Genomic DNA, 18,463 nt, shown 5'->3' with positions numbered 1-18,463 from the left:
GTCTTCCGCACATCCAGGACATTCAACTGGAGCTGGACGACACCACCCACAAGAAGGAGGAGCTGCAGGAGCAGGTGGCCTTGACCGAGCGTCGCAACAACCTGCTGGCCGCCGAGGTGGAGGAGCTCAGGGCTCTTCTGGAGCAGAACGACCGCGCTCGCAAGATGGCGGAACACGAGCTGCTTGAAGCTACCGAGAGGGTCAACCTGCTGCACTCGCAGGTAACGAGGAATACTACACATGCATTTGTTGCTTTATATCCCAAATGTACCAATGAATAATGTTAAAAATATTCATTGTTTTTAACCCTCGGTGGACAACGTTTGACATTTTTGTTCTTTCAGTCAATTTTGCTGTCATTTTTGGCCATGATGTTTGTTTTGTTCCTCCATCATACATGATTTTTCCTAAGAGGGGTTATGTTTTGTTTCAATGTCCAATTCTTTACACTGGCAGTTATTTGACAATACAATACAAACAGGACATGAAAGTCCTTCATTATTCAAAGAGTATAAAAACCTTCTTATTCATACTCGGGCTGCAACAACTAATCGATTAAAATCGATTATAAAAATAGTTGGCGATTAATTTAGTCATCGATTCGTTGGATCTATGCTATGCGCAGAGGCTTTTTTATTTATTTATTTATTTATTTTTTCTAAACCTTTATTTAAAAACTGCAACATTTACAAACAGCTGCGAAACAATAATCAAAATAAGTATGGTGCCAGTATGCTGGGTTTTTTTTCCAATAAAATACTGGAAAGGATAGAAATGTAGTTTGTCTTTTTTATCCGATTATTAATCGATTAATCAAAGTGATAATCGACAGATTAATCGATTATCAAATTAGTTGTTAGTTGCAGCCCTAATTCATACACTAAATCCTATGTGTCAAAGTCAACGCCCGCGGGCCAGATCCAGCTCGCGAATGAATTATCTATGGCCCCCGGGGTGATATGCGATTACCGTATTTTTCGGAGTATAAGTCGCACCGGAGTATAAGTCGCACCTGCAGAAAATGCATAATAAAGAAGGAATAAAACATATATAAGTCGCACTGGAGCCCGGCCAAACTATGAAAAAAACTGCGACTTATAGTCCGAAAAATACGGTAGTATTAGAACCGGCCCGCAGGCCACAGCCGCCTGCTGCTGTTTTGCACGTACCATTAATCCATCAGTGTTTGCGCTAGGAATTTTCAAAATGGGGTCCCGGGGACACCATCAAGTCATAAAAATGGGGTCCCACACAGTAAATTTTTGGGGTCCCACTTTTTTGTAACCGTTTTGAAAACAAATGCTAAATGTATGCATTATCCCGTTATCACATTGTATATTGTGTTTTGGAAAAAGGCTGTCATAAACGTTACTTAAAGTTAAAGTACCAATGATTGTCACACACACACAAGGTGTGGTGAAATTTGTCCTCTGCATTTGACCCATCCCCTTGTTCACCCCCTGGGAGGTGAGGGGAGCAGTGGGGAGCAGTGGGCAGCAGCGGTGCCGCGCCCGGGAATCATTTTTGGTGATTTAACCCCCAATTCCAACCCTTGATGCTGAGTGCCAAGCAGGGAGGTAATGGGTCCCATTTTTATAGTCTTTGGTATGACCTGGCCGGGGTTTGAACTCACAACCTACAGATCTCAGGGCGGACACTCTAACCACAAGGCCACTGAGCAGATGGCCTTGTATTTCATTTCATTTCATTCATTATTTATTTATTTCAGGCAATGACATAAAAAAGTACAATGTTGACAACACATAATAATATAGATTAATATAGTGCAAAAGGTAATGTATAGTATGTAATGCATTAAATTAATTCATAAAAAATAATACGAAAGAAAACTAATTTTTATGCACATGTAAATTCCATCCATCCATCCATCCTCTTCCGCTTATCCGAATTCATTTAGTTATAAACATTCATTCACTTTCTTCTCTCCTTCATGGATCTAATCTTTACCGCTGCGGGTATTTTTTCTATATTTTTTCTGTAATATTTTCAGAATGTGTTTGTTCTAGAGATGTCCGATAATGGCTTTTTTGCCGATATTCCGATATTGTCCAACTCTTAATTACCGACTCCGACATCAACCGATACCGATATACACAGTCGTGGAATTAACACATTATTATGCCTAATTTTGTTGTGATGCCCCGCTGGATGCATTACACAACGTAACAAGGTTTTCCAAAATAAATCAACTCAAGTTATGGAAAGAAATGCCATATTCATTACTGAAGTCACAAAGTGCATCTTTTTTTTAACATGCCTCAAAACAGCAGCTTGGAATTTGGGACATGAGGAGGTTGAGGGGTTGGGGAGGGGGGTTTAGGGGGTATATTGTAGCGTCTTGGAAGAGTTAGTGCTGCAAGGGGTTCTGGGTATTTGTTCTGTTGTGTTACGGTGCAGATGTTCCCCCGAAATGTGTTTGTCATTCTTGTTTGGTGTGGGTTCACAGTGTAGCGCATATTTGTAACAGTGTTAAAGTTGTTTATACGGCCACCCTCAGTGTGACCTGTATGGCTGTTGACCAAGTATGTGTGGCATTCACTTGTGTGTGTGAAAAGCCGTAGATATTATTTGATTGGGCCGGCACGCAAAGGTTTATTGGCGCTCTGTACTTCTCCCTACGTCCGTGTACACAGCGGCATTTTAAAAAGTCATACATTTTACTTTTTGAAACAGATACCGATAATTTCCGATATTACATTTTAAAGCATTCATCGGCCGATAATATCGGCAGTCCGATATTATCGAACATCTCTAATTTTATATATTTATATTATTTGAAAATGTTTTCTTAATTTTGATTGTGCACTGTGTGAATGTTAAAGTGTTCAAAATTAACCAAAAAAAAACAACAATATTATGTAAATGAACACGAACTTTTGTGCTCCAGAACACGAGTCTGATCAACCAGAAGAAGAAGCTGGAAGGTGATCTCTCCACGCTGTCCAACGAGGTGGACGACGCGGTGCAGGAGTGTCGCAATGCAGAGGAGAAGGCCAAGAAGGCCATCACTGATGTGAGGCGCACACTGAGCACGAGGAGGAGCCACGCCCCCAGATAACCGCCATGGCGTGTCCTTGCAGGCGGCCATGATGGCAGAGGAGCTGAAGAAGGAGCAAGACACCAGCGGCCATCTGGAGAGGATGAAAAGGAACATGGAGCAGACCATCAAGGACCTGCAGCTGCGTCTGGACGAGGCCGAGCAGATCGCTCTGAAGGGAGGCAAAAAGCAAGTCCAGAAGTTGGAGTCCAGGGTGAGAACTTGTGTGTCAGAATGAATGCTTGTGCAAGGAGCTGACTCAGCATTTTCCTCCTAGGTGAAAGAACTGGAGAACGAACTGGACGCGGAGCAGAAGAGAAACCAAGAGCAGCAGAAGACCGTACGCAAATACGAGAGAAGAGTCAAAGAGTTGTCCTATCAGGTAGTTCACTTGTTGGCACGTATACGACACTTTGTTTTGTCTCACCCTGTTTTGTGTGTGTTTTTGATTGATTGATTGAGACTTTTATTAGTAGATCGCACAGTACAGTACATATTTCGTACAATTGACCACTCAATGGTAACACCCGATTAAGTTTTTCAACTTGTTTAAGTCAGGGTCCACTTAAATTGATTCATATATACTGTCCGCATAATACAGTCATCACACAAGTTAATCATCAGAGTATATACATTGAATTATTTACATTATTTACAATCTGTGTGTGTGTGTGTGTGTGTGTGTGTGTGTGTGTGTGTGTGTGTGTGTGTGTGTGTGTGTGTGTGTGTGTGTGTGTGTGTGTGTGTGTGTGTGTGTGTGTGTGTGTGTGAAGGGCGAGGAGGACAAGAAGAGTGTGTTGCGCCTGCAGGATCTCATTGACAAGCTGCAGATGAAAGTCAAGAGTTACAAAAGACAGTCTGAGGAAGCGGTGAGTGTTTTTTTGTTTTGTTTTGTTTTTTTAACTCATTTAGTCCATTTTTAGAACAATAATAAAACATGTACTGCTGTTTCTGAGTGGCTAAAACACTTTTCTTCCACTTGTTGCTAGGCAGAGTTTATTTCCAACTGCGCCAATGAGCCAATGAAAAGAATAATCATATGCCAGTCAGACAGGAAGTAAAAAAAACAGAACAATGGAAAAGGACAGCACTATAAATATTTGTTTATTTGTCATAATGTAGTATTAAATAACTCCTTATGTGTAGGTTCAGCAAATTGAAAAAATAAACGTATATTACTTCATGCGTGCATTTAAAAAAGCGGCGTTGCTTTTATTCTGAAGGTGTATGTTTTGCATATCTACTGTACATATATTTGTGTCCTCCTTATGGACATTCATGCGTACACACACACACACACACACACACACACACCTCTACTTCATCCGGATGTCCACAGTTTTCAGTATAAGGGCTTCTTTGATGTCATTTACTTCCAAGACATGCCAACTATATTTCAAACTGCCAGTGTGATATCTTATTCAAACATCCAATATGTCAACTTTTTCTCTTTTCTGTCAAATCCTTTTTCATAGTGTTCCCTATTTTCTATAGAATATCAAATGCGCAAAAACAATGATAAATAAAACTAATAATAAAATGCAAACCATATTAATTTAGTAGTGGTATATTTGATACTATATATTTTTTGAGGGTGGGATTTTATATAAATGTATATGTATGTATTTGTACATATGTATGTGCGTGTGTATAAATATTAGGGCTGCAACAACTTATCGATTAAAATCAATTATAAAAATAGTTGCCGATTAATTTAGTCATCGATTCATTGGATCTATGCTATGCGCATGCGCAGAGGCCTTTTTATTTATTTGTTTTAATTTTTTTATTTTTATAAACCTTTATTTATAAACTGCAACATTTACAAACAGCTGAGAAACAATAATCAAAAAAGGTATGGTGCCAGTATGCTGTTTTTTTTCCCAATAAAATACTGGAAAGGATAGAAATGTAGTTTGTCTCTTTTATCCGATTATTAATCGATTAATCGAAGTAATAATCGACAGATTAATCGATTATCAAATTAATCGTTAGATGCAGCCCTAATAAATATATGTATGTACCGATGTATATATGTATATGTTACAATTTAGTTTATTGGCTTTTGTTGCTAGTAAACAATGGTACTTAGAGAGAAGGGGTGTTATTGCAGCTGGAACTAATCTCTCTTCTTTGCAAATGTTGATGCCAAATCAGAGAAGATGTTATTTTACATTGCTTAAAATGAAATATCACATTCACAAGTTCCATACAGTCAAAACAAGTCTTTTGTTGTGCTTTTCTAAAGAAAGAAAATGTATTTTAGCCATACTTCAGCCGGTTGGCCGCCACACTATATTTTGGTTCTCATTTAAATAAATTCCCCGAGTCAGCAGTGGTAGTTTTCAATCCCCTTTCTTCATTTGTGCCAGTTTGCATGGACAAGTGTTGTGCTTTGCTCCAACGCCAAAATAAAAGTCCTGTTTGGTTTGCGTGGCCAGGAGGAGCAGGCCAATACCAACTTGGCCAAGTACAGGAAGCTCCAACATGAGCTGGACGATGCGGCAGAGCGAGCTGACACGGCCGAATCTCAAGTCAACAAGCTGCGCGTCCGCACACGAGACCAAGGCAGCAAGGTGGGCGGGGCTTATTCCTTCATCACGTCGAACCAAACCATTGTCATTTTGACAAAAGTTCATGTGTTTTCAGCTCCCTGAGTGACGGCGAGGCTGCATGCAGACGTCACAAACAGCTGCAACAGCTGGCTTGAACGACGACTTGGAACTTTGGCGTGTGTTTGTGTGTGTGAACTTATGCTAGAAGAATCCCACAATAACTCTAAAGAATGGACTTTATTGGACAAAGGAAAATGAAGCTCAACACCAATATTGGATAGGTTGGTTACAGAAGTCAAACAGCGTTATTCAGTTTGTACGACTAAACGTGTGGTAATCAACACCCTGTGAGTGTCGTTTCAGTGAGAAAGAAAAGTCTCCCTGCATGTGAGTAGGACCAATTGGAATATGTGCAAATGTCCTCCATTGTGCTGAATATTACATCAAATAGTGGGAAATGCAACATTCTCACTATGCATGATTAAAGATTGGAGCTTCCTCCCCCATCACTTCTTCAATCTAAGGCGTATTGGAAACATCAAGCACATACAGGCAAACATCCATCCAGCGGCAGTCATCGAGGACACGTCTGCGATACTTGAATGAAAGTCACTACAAAGCACACAAGCACCATCACGTTAAGACATGCTGAGTGATAGCCGATGCAAAGAGAACGTTTGGGCGTTTAAAGGGTGTGCGCGAGGCGTGTAAAAATGTCATACATTCACCCAAGTGTGACATGTTGGGAGACACAAGTGTCCTTTTCTAAACGGTGCAGTGAGGTAGCTCATTCATTTCATCACAAGCCCGCAGCGTCCATCAACAGCTGCACACTCGGCGTCTTTAATGCCACTTCCCCTCGCAACCCAATCACCAAAAGAGCCGTCGCGCTGACAAGATTGTCGCTGGAACAAAGAACAAATCAAATGTCTCAACTAAAAGCTCGAGTGCCTGCATAGTTTATTCTCTTCCCAAAGCATACAAACGGTTACAATTATGATGGTTTAATCGACAAACGTGTAATAAACAATAAAAACAAATTGATGTGTGCAATGTTTTATTCTACAGCTAAAAGCCAGTTTTCAACAGATGGATGAAAAAGTACCCAGGATGAAGGATGTTAGATGAGGTGTGGACGTGTGCACATAACAAGCAAACAATTGTTCTGAGCCAGAAAGCACCGATTATTAGTTGGAGAAACAGGAAATGAGGATCGCTGAGAAGAGTCTATTTCCTTGGTGAGGCCGTGGAGGCGTGCTGAGGGAGCAGAGGCCGGGTCGATTTTGCTGAATAGAACTTTTTCCCCACTATAGAATTTTGTAAAGATTAATATAAAAAAAGCTCTATTTTGATTCCAACTAAAGCAAACAACCAACGCAGGCGTCATTCCCAGAAGGTCCATACATTGTCACGTTAGTGAGGGGCGTGTGCGTCCTTTGCAGACCACTTAAGAGACAAAATGGAGGCCGGGCGCCGGCCTCTGTGTGAAGAAGCGCACGGCAGACATGTGAGCTCCGAGGTGCCACGATGGCGCGGCTCAGTGGAGTCCGCAGCGGCGTCGCACACGGTCCGCACGCCGCTGGTCAATCTTCCAGCAGGTCTCTGTCCAGATCCATAAAGGGCTCGTCGATGTAGCTGGCTATCGCACACAGAGAAGTCCTGTCAGAGCCAAGAAGCACCGACACCGTCTCCTTCCAGTAGCTGAAGGGGATGCAGGAGCTCTGAGGAGAGGAAAATACATTTTCACTTTCTCATCACTTCATCATCAACAACACCACCACCAAAAGTGTTCAATGAAATAAGTTCAGTTCATTTCCAGTCTTTTTGCAACATGTTCCATGTAAAAGATGAACATGACACATCACCCGGACACACGCTCACAAGATTCCGTACGTTGGTGATTTATTTGCCAAAATAATAATAATAATAGTAAATGTAGTAGTACTAAAAAGAAAAATATTAGAAGTAAAGAATAATTAAAGTTAGTACTTAAGAACATTAATACTCTTAGACGTAAAGAATAATTAGAGTTATAGTTGTACTAAATAATAGTAAGGAATAATTAAAATTATAATAATACTAAAGAATAGTAATAAATAATAGTTGTAAAGAATAAGTACAAGTAGTACTACAAAAAATAGAAGTCTAAAAATAATTTGAGTGTCAGTAGTACTAAAGTAAAATATTAGAAGTCAAAAATATTTTAATTATAGTAGTACTAAAGAATAAGTTAGTAGTAAAAAAATATTAGAAATAGGGTAGTATTAAAGAAAAGTAATACAAATAATAATTTAAATGATAGTATTAAAGAATGATAACAATATTATTCGTAAAAAGTAATTATAACTATAGTAGTACTACAGAAAAATGATATTAAAAGCAAAAAAATACTTTGAATTCTGGCAGTACTAAAGAATAATATGTTAGTAGTAAAAAAATAATTAGAAATAGAGTACCATTAAAGAAAAGTAATACAAATAATAATTTAAATGATAGTATTAAAGAATGATAACAATATTAGTAAAAAATAATTATGACTATAGTAGTACTACAGAAAAATTATATTAAAAGCAAAAAAATACTTTGAATTCTGGCAGTACTAAAGAATAATATGTTAGTAGTAAAAAATAATTAGAAATAGAGTAGTTTTAAAGAAAAGTAATAAAAATAATTTAAATGATAGTATTAAAGAATTATAACAATATTATTAGTAAAAAGTAATTATAACTATAGTAGTACTACAGAAAAATTATATTAAAAGCAAAAAAAATACTTTGAATTCTGGCAGTACTAAAGAATAATATGTTAGTAGTAAAAAAACAAAATTAGAAATAGAGTAGTTTTAAAGAAAAGTAATAAAAATAATTTAAATGATAGTATTAAAGAATGATAATATTATTAGTAAAGAATAATTACAACTATAGTGGTACTACAGAAAAATTATATTAAAAGCAAAAAAATACTTTGAATTCTGGCAGTTCTAAAGAAAACTAGTAGAAGTCCAGAACAATTTGAATCACAGTGGCTACTCAAGACCCCTTTAAATGTTTCACTCCGTTTCATTGCAGCAATTTGCCAAAATCCAAAAAGTTCATTTTATTTCTCAGCCCCCCATCTTGACACAAAAAAAAAACCGGACAAAATAAGAATTTTTTGCAAATGGGGCGACTTGTCCAGGGTGTACACCGCCTTCCGCCCGAATGCAGCTGAGATAGGCTCCAGCACCCCCTGCGACCCCGAAAGGGACAAGCGGTAGAAAATGTATGTATGTATGTATGTATGGGTATCAATAATAAAAAAATTAAAAAAATCACATGCACAGCCATTGCTCAATACTTTGTTGGCAGCAATTACAGCCTCAAGTCTTTTTTCAATACTATGCCACAAGTTTGGCACACCTATGTTTGGGCACTTTCACCCATTTCCTCTTTGCAGCACCTCTCTACATCCATCAGGTTGAGGGGAAGTGAGAAATAAAATGAACTTTTTGATTTTAGCAAATGGCTGCAATGAAACAAAGATGGATGGAATGCTTGTTTTCAAAGAAGAGTAATGTTAATAAAGCTGTCTTCATTTGTGGAGACTTTAATATTGACATGTTAAATCCCAGTAAAAATAATGATATAGATAATTTCATTGACACAATGTACAGTATGAGTCTATATCCCAAAATCACCAGACCCAGTCGAATTACGTCCCACTCTGCCACTCTAATCGACAACATATTCACTAATGATATTGAGAATAAGACCGTAAGTGGGCTATTGATCAAAGATATCACTGACCACCTCCCAGTTTTTCTGATATTTAATGGAAACTACAGGACAAAAAAAATAGAAAAGCCAACCCAATACAGAAGAACGAGATCAGAGGAATCTATTAGTTCATTTAAACATGATTTACTGGAGCAGAATTGGGATGTAATTTATGAAAATGGTGATGTTAATAGCGCTTACAATATATTCTTGAGAATATTTAGGTCAGTATATGATAAAAATTGCCCAATAAAAGAATGCACCAGTAAAAGAAAATATACTAATTGTCCTTGGATCACAAAGGGATTGCAAAATGCTTGCAAAAAGAAAAACACTCTTTACAGAGAATTTATAAGATTGAAAACAAAAGAAGCAGAAAATAAATATAAAAAATATAAAAACAAATTAACTCATATTATAAGGTCAAATAAGAGAGAGTATTATAAGAAATTACTAGATGATAATAAAAACAATATCAAAGGAATATGGAATTTATTAAACAGTATTATAAGAAACAGTACCTCTTCAATTAACTATCCAACGTATTTCACGAATGATGGTAAAGAAAATGATAATATGGAAGATGTGGCTAATGCCTTCAATAAATTCTTTGTAAGTATTGGACCCGAACTTGCAAAAAAAATCCCAGATCCACGGACAACTGGTAAAAATATGGAGGGATTGTTGGAGAGAAATCCCAATTCTATGTTTTTAAATGCAGTGGGTGAAGAAGAAGTGTTGGATATTGTAAACAAATGTAAGAACAAAATGTCCACTGACTCCAATGACATTAGTATGGCATTGGTAAAAAAGGTCATTACAGGGATATCAAAACCATTAACATATATCTGTAATTTGTCATTTCAAACCGGCGCATTTCCAAATGAAATGAAAATAGCTAAAGTTATACCTCTGTTTAAAACTGGGAGCAAGCACCACTTCACAAACTATAGACCCGTCTCTTTACTTCCACAATTCTCTAAAATATTAGAAAAACTATTTAATAACAGGTTAGATGCATTTATAGAAAAACATAAATTACTCTCTGACTGTCAATATGGGTTTAGATCAAACAGATCTACATCAATGGCAATAGTTGAAACAATAGAGGAAATCACAAATGCCATAGAAAAGAAACAATATGCAATGGGAATATTTATTGATCTAAAAAAAGCATTTGACACAATTAACCACGATATATTAATCAATAAAATGGAAAAGTATGGAATTAGGGGAGTTGTACTAGATTGGCTTAAAAGTTATTTAAATAAGAGACAACAGTTTGTGAAGTTGGGGGATTGCTGTTCATCGTGTTTGGATATTGCTTGTGGTGTCCCCCAGGGGTCAGTGTTGGGGCCAAAACTGTTCATCCTATATATCAATGATATATGTAAAGTGTCTACATTATTGAAATTAGTGTTATTTGCTGATGACACTGATATTTTTTGCTCAGGGGATGACTTAAATCAATTGCAAGAAGTCATTATGGAAGAAATGAGTAAACTAAAAACTTGGTTTGACTACAATAAATTGTCATTAAACCTGACTAAGACTAAGTTAATGCTGTTTGGAAAGAGGACACGTGAAACAAGGGTGCAGATACAAATAGATGGGGTGGATATTGAAAGGGTTTTTGAAATAAAATTCCTTGGAGTTACAATTGACGATCAAATTAACTGGAAATCACATATAAAACATGTACAATCTAAGCTGTCAAGAAGCATCTCAGTAATAAATAAAGCAAAGCAGGTTCTGGATCACAAATCACTCCACATTCTTTACTGTTCATTAGTTTTACCATACTTAACCTACTGTGTGGAAGTCTGGGGGAATAATTATAAAAGCTCATTAAATTCAATAACTACACTTCAGAAAAGAGCTGTACGCATCATCAACAAGGTTGGATATCTGGACCATACTCACTCACTATTCTTACAGTCAAAAATATTAAAATTTAATGATATTATTTTGTATCAAACTGCACAAATAATGTATAAAGCCAAAATAAATAAACTCCCAGGAAGCATTCAAAAATTGTTCAGCACACGAGAGGGCGGTTATAATTTAAGGGGGAATTTAAATTTCAAAATGCTTAGTTATAGAACGACCATTAAAAGTTTTTGTATTTCAATTTGTGGAGTGAAATTATGGAATGGTTTGAATGTGGAGTTAAAGCAATGTCCAAACATAAACCAGTTTAAAAAGAAGTATAGGTACATGGTATTCCAGAGGTACAGAGATGAAGAAGGGCTTTGATATTGGCTTGTTTATGTTACAGAAGAGTGTCGGGCTGCCCATTGAGGCAGTGGTGTTGCTGTGGTGGCATCATACCATTTCCATGATCACTAGTGGTAATGGTGTGGCTATGTATGTGTGTAGTATGCATATGTATGTATATATCTATAATTTATGTATATACAAGTTCATTAAGTTTGTACATTGAGTGAACAGGTAGTTCTAGCTCAGAGTAATTTATGATTTAAAGAAAGGGGGTGGGATTAAATAAGTGTAAACTTCTTCTCACTCCTTTTCAAATATGTTAAAAAAAAAAAAAAAAAAAAAAAAAGTCCAATGCTCATTTGTTTTTGTTTTTTCTTTTCCATTGTTTTCATTTTGTTATAATGTCTGTTAAGGCTATAGTACTGTATTGGATCAGGTTTGCTCTTGTTTTTATGCATATTTGAAATAAAAATATATCAATCAATCAATCAAAAGAGTGAAAAATGTAAAAGGGATGTGAATACTTTCTGTACCCACTCTATACAAGTACTAATTACAGATAATCATAGGAAGAGTAAAGAATAATCTGAATTATAGTACGGTAGTACTAAAGAATAATAATATTAGTAGTAAAGACCAATTAGAATTATAGTTGTACTAAAGAAAACATTAGAATTAAATAATTAGAATATTAGTAGGTCTGAATAATAACATTAGCATTATTAGTAAAGACTAATTAGAATTATAGTAGTAGTAAATAATATTAGTAGTAAAGACTAATTAGAATTATAGTTGTACTAAAGAAAACATTAGAATTAAATAATTAGAATATTAGTAGGACTGAATAATAACATTAGTATTATTAGTAAAGACTAATTAGAATTATAGTTGTATTAAAGAAAATATTAGAAGTAAAAAATAAAACATTAGTCAGACTGAATAAAAACATTCATGTTATTAGTAAAGACAAATTTTAATATAGTAGTGCTAAATAAAAAGAGTAAAAGTAAATCATTGGAATTATAGTAGTACTAAAAAATAGTAATAAGAATATTAATTGTAGTACAAATATTAGTGGTATAGAAATAAGGATAGTAATTAAAAAAATGAAAAGAAACATTTTTAAGAGGGTCCAACACATCTTCTCTAACACCACAAAATGCATTCTTCTTGATACAAAAAAGATTGATACTAAGTTAAAATATGAATATGTCTAATATTTTATAAGCAGCCCTTATTGACTTCCTGTTTTCGATATTCTACTGTAATGGGATTACTTCCATGTCCACAGCACACTGAAAATGTCATCAGATGGTGGTGCCTTACAACTACACTAGTCAGGTATACATCAGGTGGAGGTGCCTTACAACTACACTAGTCAGGTATACATCAGGTGGTGGTGCCTTACAACCACACTAGTCATTTGTGCTGCACTTTGGTCCCAGTCTGACCTTCTGCATCACATGACTAATTCAAAGTCAGGTATACAGTTATGTCAAATGTTCATGTGATTGATATTTTTTTTAAGTAACCTTGACTTCCCCTTGCAAGCAAACAGTTGTCTGTCTTTCAGCTGCCACACACTTTTTTAAAGCAGTGTTTACGTTGCAGCTGGTGAGCGTTCAACAACTGTTGTTTAACAAACATCTAAAATGAACTGTGATAATAATCATGTGTAATAATCACCTACAAGAGGTTATATATATATATGTATATATATATATATATATATATATATATATATATATATATATATATATATATATATATATATATATATATATAATATTTATTCCACTTATTGGGAGACGTAGTTGGTAACTGCAACTAATTACTTTTTACGGCAAGATGACCACCACTGCTAATCTTTAAAGTCCAATTCATGGTCATTGACCTGATTTACTGAAAATGTCCCCAAGATGGTGACATAGTTGTGGCAAATAGACTGACAGATACCTAAAGTTAAAGGGGAACTGCACTTTTTACGGAATTTTGAATATCGTTGACAATCATTATGAGAGACAAGAAGACAAAAGGGTTTTTGGTTGTTTTTTTTTGCATTCTAAATATTAAATAAATGCGATCAAACATTTACTTATAATGGAATCTATGAAAACCGCGCAATTCCGCCTGTAAAGCCCTTAAAAAAATCAAAACAGTTCTATTGAGGCTTTATTTACATGATGTAAGTATGAATGTAATGTAATAACATTCAATAGTTACGTATATTTTAAACATTTTAAGGAAAAAAAAAACGCTTCACGACGTTTGCTTTTTTTTTTTTCCTTCTACACTGATTATTACCGTATTTTTTGGAGAATAAGTCGCTCCGGAGTATATGTCGCACCGGCCGAAAATGCATAATAAAGAAGGGAAAAAAAACATATATAAGTCGCACTGGAGTATAAGTCGCATTTTTTGGGGAAATTTATTTGATAAAACCCAACACCAAGAATAGACATTTGAAAGGCAATTTAAAATAAATAAAGAATAGTGAACAACAGGCTGAATAAGTGTACGTTATATGAGGCATAAATAACCAACTGAGAATGTGCCTGGTATGTTAACGTAACATATTACGGTAAGAGTCATTCAAATAACTATAACATATAGAACATGCTATACGTTTACCAAACAATCTGTCACTCCTAATCGCTAAATCTTATACGTCTAGTCTCTTACGTGAATGAGCTAAATAATATTATTTGATATTTTACGGTAATGTGTTAATAATTTCATACATAAATCGCTCCTGAGTATAAGTCGCACCCCCGGCCAAACTATGAAAAAAACTGCGACTTATAGTCCGTAAAATACGGTACTCACTGCAGACTTCATGAGAGCCAACAAACATAATAAAACATCACTTACTGTACAATGTCTGCTGTCATTAGGATGCGGACTGCTGGGATGTTCATATATTCCCATTTAGATGAAAATTGTCTCATAATCCTCACGACGAAACAAGGTGGGAGGCGTCTTTGTGTCTTTCACGCCATTTTCGGGTCCTAATTGGCTGTCAAAGTGAACCAACTTGACGGAATACCTACTCAGACTTCTTCTGTCCAGGTAAGACGCATGCTTTATGATCTACGATAAACTTCCACAAGTGAGGAAGCGAGAAAGCAGCAGAACACTCGATGTAAATATAGGGACACGCGGTAGTGATCACGGTGCCGTTATTAATAGTTAGTCTGCGTTAGCGCTTATAATAACAATACCAGTAATACCTGGTTAATATTCAAGTCATGAAATGTACATGGAGTATTGTTGGCGGTTTTTGAATCGTTATTTATTGGATTTTATGGGCGGAATAGAGGACCTCCCGTTGGCTCCACTGTAAGCAGACTTTTATTTACAAGATAGAATGCATTAAAAAAAATACATCCGTCGTCATGTCTTTCATAATGATTGTAAACGGTAGGCAATATTCCAAAAAGGGCAGTTCTTCTTTAGGCTTGAAGCAGCCCGCAAGCTTGACTCCTTAATAAACTTGTGACGTCTCGCGGGTGGAACTGAAGCCGTCGGTGGGCCGTAGTTTGGACAACCCTGACCTATAATAACCCCGTCTGCCATCCATACGGTAAAGGTAGGGAGTTTGTTTGAGAGAGTAGTACAGTACTCACATTCTCCAGACAGGTGCTGTCTTTGTCCTTGTTGAGGTAGTGACACTGCCAGAAGCGCAGGAGGTTGCGGAAGTTGTTGAGCAGACAGCCGGGGTACTTCTCGGCGTGCTCCTTCTCCCGCAAGGCGCTAAGGTAGAAGGGAAGTTTGGCCTTTCTGCGGGCCAGCATGAGGATGACCAAACTGGTGTTCAAACAGCTTACGTTCTCCTGAGGGGCGGAGAGAGGAGGAGTTATTTGGGATATTGGAAGCAGACGGGCCGCGCTTGCAGAGCAAACCTGTGTGAGCGTCTGCACGTTGATGATGTTGACCAGGCGAAAAAGGAAGGAGAGTCTGTTCTCTACTTTGGCCATGTAGGACAGCAAGCAGCACTCGGACAGGACCTCCACCACTAAGAAGCACAGCCGCAAAAGTTAAGGCAAAAACTGTGTCAGGTTTTCTTATGTGAAATTATATAAACTGACACAAAGCACATCAAGACGTCTCATGTTTTTTGCATACTTAGCTATTAGGCTGAACTATGCTACAGCAATAGAGGGACTCTGGCAGCCACGCCAGCTCGCTCCTCCCCCTCCAAACCTTCTAGCAGCATTTGATGTGCGCCTCCAAAAAAAAAATCTAACCTCACCTTAATGGCGACACAGACAGCAAAGCTGAGACTGGTCGTATTTTTTGTACGATTTATGAACTTAATTTGTTCTTAAACAGGGTTCGTAAATAGAAAAGCTAATTTCCACATAAACAATGTCAACATGAATAATGCAGGGTCTCTGAAAGTTTCAACAAGTGACATTTTTTAAGACCATAATGAACATAATTTAAGACATTTCACATCCAATACTGACAAAAAAGTACAAAAAAAGAAAAATGAGAGGGCCAGAATGAATTCTTTGTATATGACTTCATTCACTACTCTTTCACATTGGAGCACATTTAACTAATTTTTCTATTCTTGAATTTATAGATTGATATATTATATAAATATATAATATATATTTGATTATTATTTATTTATGTTATTTTATTATGTTATGTAAGTTATGGTTGCCCTCAGAGGGCCACTTTTAACAATAAGTAATATATGAATATACCGTATTTTTCGGATTATAAATCGCTCCGGAGTATAAGCCGCACCGGCCGAAAAATGCATACCGTAATAAAGAAGGAAAAAAAACATATAAGTCGCACTAGAGTATAAGTCGTATTTTTGGGGGAAATTTATTTGATCAAATCCAACACCAAGAATAGAATAGAATTCTATATTTTATATATATATATATATACATATATATATATATATATATATATATATTATTTAAATATAAAATTCTATATTATAGATTTTATATCTTATTAAAAAAAAAAATCACATTTAACAAAATGGTTAAACTAACTATATACACCACAAGCCTCTCTGTAATATATTATTATATATATAATATTAGCAAACATCATAACAGACATTTTTTTTCAGATTTGCCATTGAACTGTTTTTTGTTTTTTTTGTCCTTCTCAGGCAAATCATATAGTTGATGTAGATACCGACATCGGCTGTACAAATTTACTTTACAAAAGAGAAGTGTGGGATACTTCTCTTGTTGCCTTATTTGCATTTGACTTCATTAAATGTATTTATATTATCATTTGGTGCAGCCGGGCCAGAGCGGGAGGGGATAGAAAGCGAAAAAAAGGAAGACAGGGTGATAAGACTGAGAGACAAAAACAACAACAGCAAACACAACAATAACAACAACAACAACAACAATAGAGCAACATCAGCAAATACGATATGTACAAATATGGTGGTAAAAGTGATAGCAAAAAAGCAGTTAGTGAAATAAATAATACAGAAATGAAAATGAGCATTATTACACTACAAATGGAGCAATACAAATACCAATAGAAATAGCACTATTGATAATGAATAATACCAATAATTTACCTCTATTATCAACAATACAGTTGTTCAAATGCAACAATACATATAGATTACTAGAGATACAAAAGAAAGAAGAAAAATGAACAGTTTTCTTGCAAAAGGTGCAGTGTGTATAAGGAGGACCGTAGAGCAGGGGTGTCAAACTCGTTTTCATTAAGGGCCACATCGCAGTTATGGTTGCCCTCAGAGGGCCACTTTTAACAATGAGTAATATATGAATATATATATATATATATATATATATATATATATATATATATATATATATATATATATATATATATATATATATATAATATATTAACAATATATTTTTTTACATAAGCTGCAAAAAAATATATAAACATTTTACTTTAAAAACTGGCAGCTCAGTCACCAGAATTTTACAGTAAAAGCAATGGTTTTTTTTTACAGCATATAAAAAAATTTAATAAATGGAATGGAAAACAATACCACTGTTTTTAGCGGTAAAATTCGAGCAACAGAGCTGCCAGGTTTGTTTTTTTACTTCAAAATCATGTTTTAATGTTTTTTTGTTTTTTTTTATAATGTTTTAGTGTCTTAATGTACGGTATATGGAAAAAAAACAGTACCAAAGTTGATTTTATGGTAAAAAAAAAAACTGGTAAAAAAATGTAACTGTCAAATCTATTCTACAGTCTACAATTTGATTGATAATTTGTTTTGAAATAATAAGTCAAGCAGATATTTAAGTACAGTATTTATCTTTATTTTAACAAAAAATATTTTTGGAATACATGATAATATAATATTTTGATTTTGATAATATTGAATTTGAAATGATATGCAATTACATGCAATACATGATTTTTAATGTCAAAAAAGTTAAAAGTTAAAGTACCAATGATTGTCACACACACACTAGGTGTGGCGAGATTATTCTCTGCATTTGACCCATCACCCTTGATCACCCCCTGGGAAGTGAGGGGAGCAGTGGGCAGCAGCGGTGGCCGCGCCCGGGAATCATTTTGGTGATTTAACCCCCAATTCCAACCCTTGATGCTGAGTGCCAAGCAGGGAGGTAATGGGTCCCATTTTTATAGTCTTTGGTATGACTCGGCCGGGGTTTGAACTCACAACCTACCGATCTCAGGGCGGACACTCTAACCACTAGGCCACTGAGTAGGGAAAGGGAAAGGGAAAGAACAAATATATTTAGTATGAAAAGATTAAGCATTTTATTAACGCATATTATTTCCAGGCTTTCGCGGGCCACGTAAAATAACGTGGCGGGCCAGATTTGGCCTTGAGTTTAACACCTGTGCCGTAGAGGATAAGAATGGTAAACAAG

The 18,463-nt window shown here is 35.8% G+C and overlaps 2 protein-coding genes across 2 annotated transcripts in view; one reads left to right on the top strand and one right to left on the bottom strand.

Annotated features, from left to right (window-relative positions):
• myh7ba (myosin, heavy chain 7B, cardiac muscle, beta a) overlaps positions 1-5,854 on the top strand; it is a 31,277-nt gene extending 25,423 nt beyond the window's left edge. The window contains exons 38-44 of the mRNA XM_061923874.2: positions 18-221; positions 2,909-3,034; positions 3,102-3,272; positions 3,336-3,440; positions 3,832-3,927; positions 5,500-5,634; positions 5,708-5,854. Coding sequence (XP_061779858.2) covers positions 18-221; positions 2,909-3,034; positions 3,102-3,272; positions 3,336-3,440; positions 3,832-3,927; positions 5,500-5,634; positions 5,708-5,719 — 849 coding nt within the window. The 3' untranslated portion in view covers positions 5,720-5,854. The remainder of the gene's footprint in view (positions 1-17; positions 222-2,908; positions 3,035-3,101; positions 3,273-3,335; positions 3,441-3,831; positions 3,928-5,499; positions 5,635-5,707) is intronic.
• Positions 5,855-6,657: 803 nt separating this feature from the next.
• The window catches only part of trpc4apa (transient receptor potential cation channel, subfamily C, member 4 associated protein a), a 33,381-nt gene continuing 21,575 nt past the window's right edge, over positions 6,658-18,463 (bottom strand). The window contains exons 16-18 of the mRNA XM_061923875.2: positions 15,491-15,603; positions 15,215-15,421; positions 6,658-7,334 (exon numbers count right to left, since the gene is read on the bottom strand). Of these exons, the coding sequence (XP_061779859.1) occupies positions 7,197-7,334; positions 15,215-15,421; positions 15,491-15,603 (458 nt within the window). The 3' untranslated portion in view covers positions 6,658-7,196. The remainder of the gene's footprint in view (positions 7,335-15,214; positions 15,422-15,490; positions 15,604-18,463) is intronic.

The sequence above is a fragment of the Nerophis lumbriciformis genome, linkage group LG28, assembly GCF_033978685.3.
Source record: "Nerophis lumbriciformis linkage group LG28, RoL_Nlum_v2.1, whole genome shotgun sequence".
Lineage (NCBI taxonomy): Eukaryota > Metazoa > Chordata > Actinopteri > Syngnathiformes > Syngnathidae > Nerophis > Nerophis lumbriciformis.
The sequence above is the reverse complement of the archived record's forward strand: the minus strand, read 5'-3'. Positions and strand labels throughout refer to the sequence as shown.